General features: G+C 37.2%; 1 protein-coding gene across 1 annotated transcript in view; it reads right to left on the bottom strand.

The window, feature by feature from the left end:
• Positions 1-2,158: 2,158 nt before the first annotated feature.
• PGAP1 (post-GPI attachment to proteins inositol deacylase 1) overlaps positions 2,159-12,738 on the bottom strand; it is a 65,620-nt gene continuing 55,040 nt past the window's right edge. Inside the window, exons 26-27 of the mRNA XM_075001107.1 lie at positions 12,582-12,686; positions 2,159-11,146 (exon numbers count right to left, since the gene is read on the bottom strand). Coding sequence (XP_074857208.1) covers positions 11,008-11,146; positions 12,582-12,686 — 244 coding nt within the window. The 3' untranslated portion in view covers positions 2,159-11,007. The remainder of the gene's footprint in view (positions 11,147-12,581; positions 12,687-12,738) is intronic.

The raw sequence follows: 12,738 nt of genomic DNA, 5'->3' as shown, positions 1-12,738 counted from the left end.
TGCCATAGTCCAGGGAGCAATGAGTGTCCAGATAGTGGAGACATCAGAGCAGAGTGTGACAACAGGCAAGACACTGGCCAAAAGAGGGTGCCCCCCTGAGGAATAGAGCTCATTTCTCAAATGACCGGTAGGAAGTGCTGCAAATGGTTAGTCCAACCTTGCTATAAAGCATTTTGTAAAATCAAATTCCTGTAACTTTTTTTTTTTTGGATTAATAATTATGTGGTTGTACTTCTGCCTAAAGTAATAATCATTGAGAGAAAATAGGGGATAACTGTGAAACCTAAGACCCAGAGAGCTTTTGCTTTAGCTGACCATGGAAGCAGCTATTTTTCTTTTTCCTGGACCAGGAATTTTAAGTTCATTATTTAACTAGCACAGTGACAAGTTAAATATGAGAGCAGTTTTTCTTGCTTGCAGCAACTAATGACTTACCAGGGGACTACAATGGGAGATATTTCTGTTTCTAACCAAGCAGTACTACAGCTCAAAAGAGAACAAGCTATTAACAAATCAGACATTATTACACACTTTGCAAACAAAGGACCTATGAGTTTTGTTTCAAGTTAAGTAAAGTCATTACTTTTTAAAGCATTTGTTATTGCTTAATGGTTACTTGTCACAATGGTATCATCATGCAGATATAGAAAAGTAGAAGAATGTTACAGTACCTTCTGTGCAAAATAAGACAGCAGATATGTAGCACTTTAAAGACTAAGAAAATGACATTTTATTAGTCTTCAAAGTGCTACATTTCTGCTGGTTCGTTGGAGTACAGACTAACATGGCTCTCTCTCTGTGAAAAATAGATTTGGGGCCTACTTGCTAATCATTTTTTTAAAAAATAATTGTTTATTTAAATTTCAGTCATTTCTTGGGCACACCCCTGATAAAAATTAAGATCTGTGGGTAAAACAGTTCAGGAGACATTCAATCCTGCCCCCAGGGAGTTCAGTCACAAATTTACTACATTTTTTTACTGAGCATCATCAGCACAGAATCACATCATCTGGAAGGTGGCCAAAACACAAATGTATCAGAGAGGTAGCCATGTTAGTCTGTATCTTTGAGAACAACAAGTCCTATGGCACCTTATAGCCTAACAGATATTTTGGAGCATAAGCTTTCGAGGGCACAGACCCGGTTCATCAGATGCATGAGTCGGGGCGGGGGGTTCAGAGGAGTATTTGAAAAGAGGGTCCCCACCCAGACTGAATAGATCTTGTCAGCTCTGACCCTCCCTTTTACTGGGACCCCCCCCCACCTTTCAATACATCTCTGGAACCCCACCCCCACTCATGCATCTGTTGAACCGGGTCTGTGCCCTCGAAAGCTTATGCGCCAAAATATGTTAGTCTATAAGGTGCCACAGGACTTCTTGTTCTTGAAAACACAAAGGGGCAATGACAGCTACAAAAGTGTCACACAACCCCCTCTTCCTACTTTTAGGAGACATTGTAAATAAGGCTAGGGCTATACTGTAGCTCTAACTGAAAATAAGTTGCATACTTTATAACTTATAATAAATGTTACACACTTTGTGCGACTTGCATAACTTACTTTCAGGCATCTTATTTTTGAACATGGTGCAGGCTACACTGCCTCGAAGTTTGAAATAAGTGCTTATTTTGAACTTCCTGGTAACTCTCATATGACAAAGGTTACTGGGAACCAAATAGCCCTGCTATTTAAAGCGTGGTGTTTGGACATTCAGTTTCTATTTCGGGACACAAACATAGCCTGAAACAGAAACAATAATATAGCCTTAGCAAATTGGTAAATGCACTAGGCATCCGCCAAATTGTGACAAATCACTCTAGCAACCTAAACTTACCCACCAGGTCCCAGGGTTGTTGAGAGAAAAGTGAGAAAGTTAGTCATACTAATGTAGAAAAAAATACTATGTAAGTTATAGTTGGGGAAGAAGGCAGACTAGAATTGATGAAAGAATAGATTTTTCAGCAAACTGCACCTCAGTTTTATATTTTTTCCTAGAAAATTTAGACAGATGTGACTAAGAGCTAAGTACAAATTAACATTTTGGAATCTGTGGAGTACAATGTGAAGTACGCCCAAGGAGGCCAAGTACCCTCTAATTTCGAACAACTTACAAAATTCCCCAAAGTACTGCTATTAACACATATGGTTCTTTTGTTCATGATTTTTATTTTCTTTTTATTTTACCTTCTGAATACTTAGAATACCAAGTATTACAATTTAGAAAGGAACACACTGAACTGATCCACATTAATACCTGAGCAAAGACTGAAGGCAAATGTTCACCACTATACCCAATAGTTTTTTGTAAAGTAAAAATACAGATGACATTCACAACACTCTACACACAGTTTGATTAACAAGTGGCACTTTTTGTGACTTACAACCATTTATATTAATGCAATGTTAGTACAAAATTAAACACAAAAATGTGTTTTTAATACAGTATATAGGCTGGACCAAATACTCCAAAAATCATGCACATTTGTATGGAAAATACAAGTAAAATTAAATTGGAATAAACACTATAGAGAATAGACCCTTCACATGGTAGAGGAAGTTCCCAAATGAGTTCCCATTCAAATATATCTCCCATTGATGTCAACAGGAAAAGGACTGGTCTCCAATAGCACAATACTGCAAGATGCCAAGAGCTCTTACTTTTCACTCATTTCAGAAAGGTACTCAATATCCTGCAACGAGTAGTCAGCACTTCACAGGATCAGGCCCTAAGCATTTATATTTATCATACATTGCATAAAGTGTATTTGAGAACTGTTAATCATTTTTATAAAGAACAATAACTATTCACACACTTCTAGTTAAAACCCTGACAACTGTCTGTGAACCTCTAATTGCTAGAGTTAACTCCACCAAAAACATTCATATTGGTTTAAACTGACCATACAGGATCCCAAACTGTCAGAAAAGTTTTACAAGAAGTCAATAAGGTCATTTTGAAATTATAAATATTCCACAATTGTTTGCAATTTCCAACATTTTTAAATAGACTCAGATATTAATGATGAACTGTTAAATGTAATATTTTCTGTATTCTTTACTGCTTTAGGTATGGTTTCTAGGGGAAAAATAAAATCTTAATATAATGACATGTAATTTCTATAGAGTATTAGGATTGTGATATAAAAAAGCAACACCACACACCTGAGGTTTACACTTCTTTCTTGTTATTTATTTTGTCACAATGGAAAGAGTTCAGGAATTAATTTAAACAACTGTTTCCTAACTTTAAGGTCTGGATTCAAAGCAACCAATGTAAAGAAAAATTATTTATATTCAAAAATAGTGGAGGTGTCCAAGAATGCCAAAATGAACACAGAGAGAGTAAGAAACTTAACACCCGCTTCTCTCCTGTTACCCAATCACGTTGCACTTATGATCCATACTTGGAAAAAATTCTTTGGCCAATTTCATTTGAGCTTTCACAATGTAATCAAAGGCTACAGAAGTTTACAAGCTAGAGCCGCAGTGTATTCATTTAGATCTATAAGGCACGGTTTTTTGCCCCACAAAATTATATGTTTTAAATCACAGTGAGAAAAATGTCACTTTCATTTTGGTTTGGCACTCTAATTACCTACATCATTTTTATTCTTTGTAGAGTGCTGTAATGTTATAGCTGTTCGTTACCAAAGTATCTCCAACATTGTTCTCAAGCTGCAGCTGCATAATTGAAAATTAAACTTTGAATTTCTAACAAAAGTTAACAGTCAAATTCTAAAATAGAAATTAACTTAAATCAAAGGCTATGTCTACACTAGAGAGTTTTGTAGAAAAAACTGAGGGTTCATCAACAAAACCTGTGGAGCATCTACACACAAAATATATTTTGTTAACAGAAACTGCTGACAAAATGCCATGTAGATGCTCCAGGAGCCCTTTTGTCAACGGTGTTGATCAAAAGATTGATCTGCTTATGTGTGGACGCAATCTGTCAACAGAAGTTTTTGTCAGAACATCTCTTCCAACAGTAACTTTTGTAGATAGATGCTTCTAATGTAGATGTAGACAAAATGTTTCATACATTTTTTTTCAGATTTATAATAAATTTTTCTCACTTGTCTGAGTTCTTACTGGTATTATGATGAACACACAAAGCTTCAATACGCTGGTTTCTAATGGACCAATCCTGCATAAACTTAAGATATTAGTTATAGCATTTATTACTGTGAATACAATGCTTGCTAGTGTTTGCACAATTTTTCCTTAGGGTCAGGGAAGGATACTGCATATCTTTACTGACAAATTCTTACAAATTATGGTCCTGTTACTGCAAGAAGCTCCACAGAGTCATGCCTTGTGCCTATGCAGGCATGCTTGTCAGATCTGAGTGTAAAGTGGAATTACTCATGAATTAGGACTATCTATGTAACAGTTTGCAAGATCAGGCCCTAAATTTGAATCCACACAAACGACCACTGCTCTGCCTCAGGCCTCAATTTTCGCAGGCATTTACTTAAGTATCTTACAGAATTGGGAGCCTAGGCAGATTTGCTTGATTAAAGTCTGCCAATTTTCTTCTAAAGACATTTGAAAATTATTAGAAAACACAGAAGTACTGTAGTAAGGGTTTTTCTAAGGTACAAGTTTATACATTTTATTTATTTTAACCTTTAGATTACACAACTCTTTAAATTAGGAACATTATTGCATTCCTTCATGAAGAAAATATTTCAAAGTACCATTCTAAAAGCTTTTCAAAGAAATGTGTACAGATGTTAAATATTTTATTTTGAATGCTATCTTAAAGCTCCAGTTTTAAAAAAATTAAGTAGTAAAACTTGGATTTTGTTTAGTCCTGTATGGATTTGTTTGTTAAATGTAGATCATTAGCACATACATCAAAAGGTATATAACAGTTGTATATTTGCTTTGGTAGCAAATGTGCATGTTTTGCTAAGGTAATGAGCTTTTTAAAACAGTTTGCAACACAGTGCTTAAGTGTTATAAAAATGAGCTCACTTATTTTCCAATGGAATGTAAAAAGTCAAATACTAAAACTGAACAAATGTTTCACATTTAACATGAAATATAAAATGAACCTAAAAATTTTCGGGTATTTTGTACTTAGTTTTCTTGCAATTTAACAATTTATACCAGCAGCAGTATTATATAAACATTGGAAAAATCCCCAAACCTGTGGTTCTACTACGCTGCAGGATTTCATATCTATAACATGGCTATTCTCTCTTCCCTCATCACAAGTCATACTGGGATCCAAAAGCGCAAGGAGTCCATTTTATTGAAAGACAGCTGATCATCACACGTCCTTCGTAAGTGTTTAAATTTGCGCACAGGTGCCAGACCCATGTTTATACTCTCCTGTCAAAATTTAGAAAAACAGCTATATCAAAAGCTATTATCAAATGAAATGAATGATCAGTTGGCATTTGAGATGTTTATTACAGGTAACGGGACAGAAAAAACTGGCTTTGTATCAAGAATGGTAGGTGATAAAACCAGTAACTTTTAAACCCTTAAATAGAATATACAAATTTGATTCATGTTATCAAGACTACTTTCTGTTCAACAACTCTTAATACAACGCTCAGCTGTACCTTTGCCGGATTTTCTTACATTTTGTTCAGTTCCATATAAAAGCTCCATTGTAGGTAATCAGACACTACTCCCAATTTCTCCTACTGTGTATCAAACAGACTTTTTAGTTTATTTCTCAGTCCTGTATTACTGTACTATTCAGTTTGCAAAGTACAACTGCTTGCTGTTTTAATCAGTTCCCTAAACAATAAATATTGAACTGTGTTGCATATTAAAAACAATTGTAAATGACACTCCCGTTACCACAATTATTTTTAAAACAAACCTCCCCCGCCCACAACCCCCAACCCTATTTAGGATGATGCTGACACTCAACTTGTAGAAGTTCAGTTTTGTTTTGAATTGAAACAGTATTCAATTTTGAGGTATGTTAGTTTGAAAAAGACAGCTAATAACAGAGGTGGTATGTTCTCCTTTCCATTATCGTACAATACAGTCACATGATGAACTGGAAACTACAGAGCAGACACTAATTATTGCAAGAAGAAAAGACGGTGAAGAAAAACTATATGCTTGGTCACAGAAAGGAAAGACAATATACATCAACTCAAGACAACAGAGTATACTGGACTTTACTGTGGGGGCACCTTACTAAAAATTTCTAGTTATAGCGCATATGCAAAATATTGATTCTACAGTAGGATAATTAACATGACAATTTTGTTCCCGTCCTGGTTTTGATTCTCTCTTTGTCTGCTGTTATGGGGTGAGATTACCTACTCCATTACATTTACAGAACCTGATTTTCTAAGGGTAGGCTAATTCCTTTGCCTTAAGTCCCCTACGTGTCAATAGCGATCTTCACCTTGAGACGGGAGACAGCCCCTACAATATCCCAAGATAACTCTGTTTTAAGACTGCTTGCTGTCATCTGACCATAAGAGAGGAGAATGTAGCCTAAATTACAAGAATAAACTGGAAGCAGAATCCAGTAAAAATTTACAACATATTTGACCTATAATCTATTAAGAATTGTTTCACAGATATTAACACACAGTATATTAGTCTGGTATCACAGTTATATTTACCATTCTTCACAAAGTAAATTTGGTTCCCTATAGAGGGTGAATTTAAATTTGTACTGGTTTAAAAAAAATTAGTGGTTTTATTCCCCAGTTTAAACATAGGGACTCTCACTCCAACCCACAGGATCTTTAGAAGAAATTCAATTGAGATGGTTAGGTTTGATTGGGACACCTGAGCCAAAGACCATCTGATGTTGATTAAAAGCCTCCACTTTAGTCAGATTAGTTGTGGGAGGAGGATGCACTGCCAGTGAACAGGAACTGCAGACATGCTGTCAGGCATCAGGTAGGAATATTGGAGGTACAAAGACGAGAGACAGGGAGAGCCCTGTCAGGGGAACAGCTCCAGAAGTCTGAGGGGAAAACCCCTACTAGAGGGGGAAAGACTGAGATAAGAAATCTAATCTGTTGCTTCCAGTCCGAATAGGCCAATAAAGACTAAGATGTTTCCCCTCCCTTTTCCCTGTTATGCCAATGATCAAAGTAGCTAAATCCAACTATGGCTTTCCCCTAAGGTAAAGGAATTAGACAGAGCTATAATGAGCCTCTGATGTAAACAATTAGACAGAGCTGCCATTTTCCTCAGCTGGGGAGAGAACATTCAGCCTACCGCAGAAGTTCTGTGAAATTAGGAACTTTGTCACTAAGTGTCTTAATTAACTGAAGTAATTGGTCTTTGGCTGCCATGGCAACAGGGATTTGTTCAGCCTAGGGTTAACATCTGTCGTTCATTAGTTTCTGGTAGCCATCTTCTTTCTCCCTGTCATGCGCTATATAGAGATGAGGTATCATAGAACTGGAAGAGACATCGAGGGCTCATCAAGTCCAGTCCCCTACTCAAGGATTGAACTCATAACTCTGGGTTTACAAGGCCAATGCTCTAACCAGGTATTTTCTTTTCACATCGTGAAAGAGACAAGCTTTTGAGCTACACAGGTAAGTTATTCAGATCTGGGAATGGTACTCCGTGTGACAGCCAGAGCTGCTAACTGTGGAGAGCGGGGAAGGGGCAGCTGCACCAGGGCTTGGTGATTTAAAAGGAACCAGGGCTCCCAGCCACCACTGCTGCTACAGTGGCAGCAGCAGTGGCCAGAGCCCCAAGCCCTTTAAATTGCCACTGGACCCCCAAGTAGTATGCGTGGGCAGTGATGAAGGGCTGGCTGGAGGAAGCTAGCCCTGAGGCCTTGCCCTTTTTGGAGCCTCACAACTGGGCCCCCAACACCTTATTCAGGGACCCAACAATTCTGTTGGCAGTTCTGGTCACAGCTGGTTTAGCTGTGGAGCCGGTAAGCCTGTCTTTCACCAACAGAAGTCAGTCCAATACAAGATACTACCTTGCCTCCCTAATCCCTGGTACCAACACGGCTAAAAAATTGCTATATGAATTGCACCATTCATAAATGCAAGAGAGCTGTGTAATTTTTATCTAATGTGAAAGGTGTTCCATTCATACCATGTGACAGTGGTTTGGGAAAGTGGTTTGACTTACATGAGTTCTTATTTTGAGACAGATGGTATTTGTCCTACAAAACAGTGAAAATAAATTACTCTATTTTCGTACAAAAATTAGAATAAAATGTTATTCTAGTTTAAGTAAACTATCTTAACATAAGCTATTTAGATGGCAGTTTATGAAATAGGTTCCTACAGAAGGCCACAATCAACAGAAATGAGACTAAAGGCAGGTTTTATTTTCCTCATTCACAGAAGTGTTTAACTAAAGGCTATGTCTATAATTCCAGGACGAGCAACCTGGTCAGGGTAGATCTTTTCAAGTTTGATTTTGTGTGCCTAGTAGAGACGCTCAAAATCGAACTATCTGGGGTTGGCAGTTAACCTCTGTACTCCTCACTATCTCTGTCAACCTCCCTCTGTGTTGACTGCCAGGTAAGTCGATTGCACATAAGTCGATTCTAGCCATACAGTTGCCATGGCTAGAATTTTGTATCTGCAAACTACTTGCCTGCCTAATGTAGACCAAGCCTAAGAGGGAGGAAGGTGATTTGACATAAGGCACTGGTGAAACCACTGCTGAAAACGCTGTATCCAATTCTGGTATCCATACTTTAAAAAGGGTGTTGAAAAACTAGAGGGGACTTGATTTGGCCTGCAAAGCTCGCTTTACAATAAGAGAATAAATGAGCTTACTTTATTTAGCTCCTGGAAAAGGAATTTGAGGAAATTTAATCACAGTCCACAAGAACTTCCATATGCCTGTCTGACCAAGACACCCACTTACGTTTATTAGAGGAGGGCCTACACAGATAGTGCTGCAAGCTAAACTGGAGTGAGGATATCAAACCACTGCAACAGTGTAGATGAGTCTGTACTTGCAGAATAAGGTGCTACACAGTGCATTGTCAGGGAAGCAAAAAGCAGTCCCTATGATAGAAATATAGCACAATATGCAGCAAGGAAGACCAACCTACAATAAATAGCTTTCATTGGGGTGGAATGGCTTACAAAGAACGACATGGCTCTGCTACTCTCTCAAGTTACACAATCCTCCAAAACTAAAATTATCATTATCTACTCTATATTTGAATACAAAATAATGAATTGAAGAATTTGGCTACAAATACACACAGCATACTATGAGGGTTTGTGTCATATACCTATGTACTGTGGCATAAATTTGGGCAGAAATCAAACAGAATGCAGTTTGTTCAAAGACCTCTTCTGATTTACAAAATCTATGAATCATTTAGCATCACACAAATCTTGAGATTAGAAAATTAGCATACACATTTCTGATAAACAATGATGACACTGTTAGCTACTGTTCCGTTTATGGGTTCACCCATAGCTTAGACTACTGGCTTGTTATGAACTGACAAATCGTAAGGTACTGTACTTAGTCAGGTCCCCTCACACTTTCAGTCTGGAAACTCACTGCTTAAACTTACAGCATCTTTCCAGCCAGCTCAACTAAATGACTCTTAAAAACAAGCCAGAATTCACTGAGGCACTTCAGGCAAGAACGATGCCAAAAAAAGTTAGGCTCAACTGCTGCGTGGAGCATATGCTGTGACTTGACTGTAGGTAATGGATTTCCTCAAACTAGTCATAATAAGACATGATTAAAAAAGAGCTATCAGATAGGTGCCTCAGAAATAATACCGATAGATAAGATACATGAAAATGAGTAGTCGATCCATCTGTTTAGAACAGTGATGGGCAACCAAGAAGAGTGAGTGGGCCCCATGAGTGCCTGTCCATCTCAGCAGGTCAGAGCAGCCTGTGGAACCCCCATCTGCCCCTCTATCCCATCCACATCTTACGCACTGGAGACCCACACTTCCCGCTCCTCCCCCTCTCACCCAGCACTTTTGGAGCCACCATGAATCTGCTGATTCATGCTCCATCCCTGCTTCTCTGCCTCCCTCCTTCCCAGGGCTGGAATGCTCCAGTGCACAGGTTGCCCACCACTGGTTTAGAATCATCTAATCAGATTTACAAAGATTATGTATCATTTTAGCCTGATGGACACAATTTTTGTTTGGAAACATTATACCAAGAGAGATTTCCCCATACATTATAGATATTTTCTTAGGTATTTTAATGCCAGTCACTGTAGGATTGAGGTAATAAAATGTGACTTTACAGAGCTGATTATTATGGTCAGTATTTCCCACTATTAAAATTCTGGTGCAGGTTCAGAATATCAATTTTCAGATTTTGCCAATGTTTTAAAACAACATTATGGAAATTGTGTATGAATCGATGATACTCTTCCTGAACAGAAAGCAACATAGAGTCTATATAGTTTTAGCACTCTCTCAAAAGATTAAGTTTATAAGCCACCAAACAGTTTCAGTAATCACAAAAGTGTGCCACAGACACTGATAAAAATATTTGATTTGTTAGAAATAACGGATCAGTAGACAATATATTCTAGTTTGTACAGATACAAGAAAAAAGAAAATTCTGACGGCTTGTTAGAGTGGCATAAAATGATTAAGAGTATTCTTGGCTAGTTAGCATCTGTGATACAATGTACTTTCAAGCATCTGTGAATTCTTCCCATCATATTTTAAGACTCAGGTTCAATAAACACACATTGTAGGGTAAACATATTTCAACAGAAAACCAATTGTCAACAGAAATGTCAATGTCTGCAGTGCAAATACAAAATGAAAACTATTGAAATCTAGAATTCTCAAGAGTTATGCAGATTTTGCAGTCCAGAGACATACTGCAATTACCCCAGCAATTTTTCAAACCACCACCACAAGAAGGTTTCTAATATTTCACAAACACCCCAAATTTCATAAGTGATCACAACTCTTGTCATCTCCAAATGATGTTGATTAGATGTTACACTGTTCCGGACGTTACTTTGTTCAACTTTGTATTTTTTTTTTTTTTTTGCAGCACTCCTTTCCAAGTCACATTGCTTTTCCGATTACACAATGCAACATAACACATGTAGAAAAAGAGAAAAGATTACAAAGTATGGTACTCTGTAAAAATGCATTGGTCCAAAGGCCACCACAGCTACAGACAAAGGAAGAGGAAGTTGCACTGCAATTCTGGACAGTTTACTGTAAGAGAAAAAAATAGTTAATCATTTTTGCAATTACAAACCATACAGCAGTGGAGAGAGCTGCGCAAACACTGCTGAATTTACTTTTGAGAAGAATGTACTGATTTTAAAGTTTAGGGGGTTTTTTTTGTTTGTTTGTTTTTAATTAATGAAGATAGCCTTAATGGGTTAAGATATATTCATCATAAAAGCAAGAATATACAATTTGAAGGCTAAAATAATCTTTTAAAAATTATTTCAGCCCACTTAATGTATCTATGTTTTTTAATCTTTCGAAAAACATTTAAAAATAAATGCTATAGAAGTGTTTTTCACAAAGAAAAAATCGCGTTTTGATGTTCTACAGCACTTGATACAACCAACAGCTTTCGCACAGAAGTCAAAATGGCCATAGAAAAGACTGATGCACTTTGGTGCAATCACACCTTTGCAATTAACTTTTAAGAAGAACATGTTGATTTTAACAGGTAATTTCGAAAACTCTGTGCTATGGCTCTCTGCACTTTTACTTGTATAATGACTAAATAAAGGATGCCATCTATTAGCACTGTCAACAGGAACCATTTATGGTGGGGGGTGGAAGGGCTTCACTCAGTAGTTAAAGGGTAGGCTTTACACTATGCTACTTTGCACAAGATAAATACTTTTAGTTTAGAAATAGATGATACATGACCAGTACGTTTTTATTAAAGGTTTGCCTACATGGGAAATAAAAATAGATCTTTTAAACTTAACTTGAACACCTTCCAAGGCAACAAAGTAAATCAGGAAAAGAAATTATTATCCCAGAGTAAGTGTCCATTCATTCAGAGAATTATCATAGCGCAACTGCTAGAGCTTACATTCACATCTTTACTTTATACAGATACATCTTTCCCATGCACACAAGGCATAAAACTTCCAGTGATAAAGTTTGGAGGTGTTCAGTGAGGTGTGAATGTACAGCTAAGAAAAAAAATCTTGATCTAATAGATGGTTTAGGTGCAGGGCCAGCAATAGGAGGGCTGATTGAAGTAAGCTAGCCCTCAGCCCACGCTTTCTGCTGAGGCCTCACCTCCTTCCAGGGGGCTGAAGCCAAAACAACATGCCCCCATTTCTCCAGGGCTCGGCAAAGTCTGTCAGCAGCCTTGTTTACGTATTAAATCAATATTGCATTTATGTCCTGCTTGGTGAACACAAGTACTCTGTTGTACTCAATTAAACTACAGCTGATCTGTGTCAATGTTTAAATCTGGTTTAACAAGACATACACTCAGATTTTTCTCCATTTCAAGGTTTGAATACACATGTCATGAATGTTAATGGGAGCTTAACAATTAACCTAAGCATCACAAATCAAGTTTAACCACAGACGTGGAAAAAGATTCAAGAGTAAGAGGTAAATATAAAGATGGGCCTACAAGAGGACAGAAAATAATTAACAACAAACATACCTTGATTTTATTTTAATAGTACTTGAATTCATGAGAATTCCCAAAGTAGAAACAAGAATAATAGCCATGGTTCTACACGGATCAGGATCAAGTCTAATATTGTACCTACAAAAAGAAGAAGAAAAAAAAAAAAAAAAACTTATTCAACTATAGCACA

Source organism: Carettochelys insculpta, chromosome 8, assembly GCF_033958435.1.
Source record: "Carettochelys insculpta isolate YL-2023 chromosome 8, ASM3395843v1, whole genome shotgun sequence".
NCBI lineage: Eukaryota > Metazoa > Chordata > Testudines > Carettochelyidae > Carettochelys > Carettochelys insculpta.
This window is presented reverse-complemented; position numbering and strand designations above follow the sequence as displayed.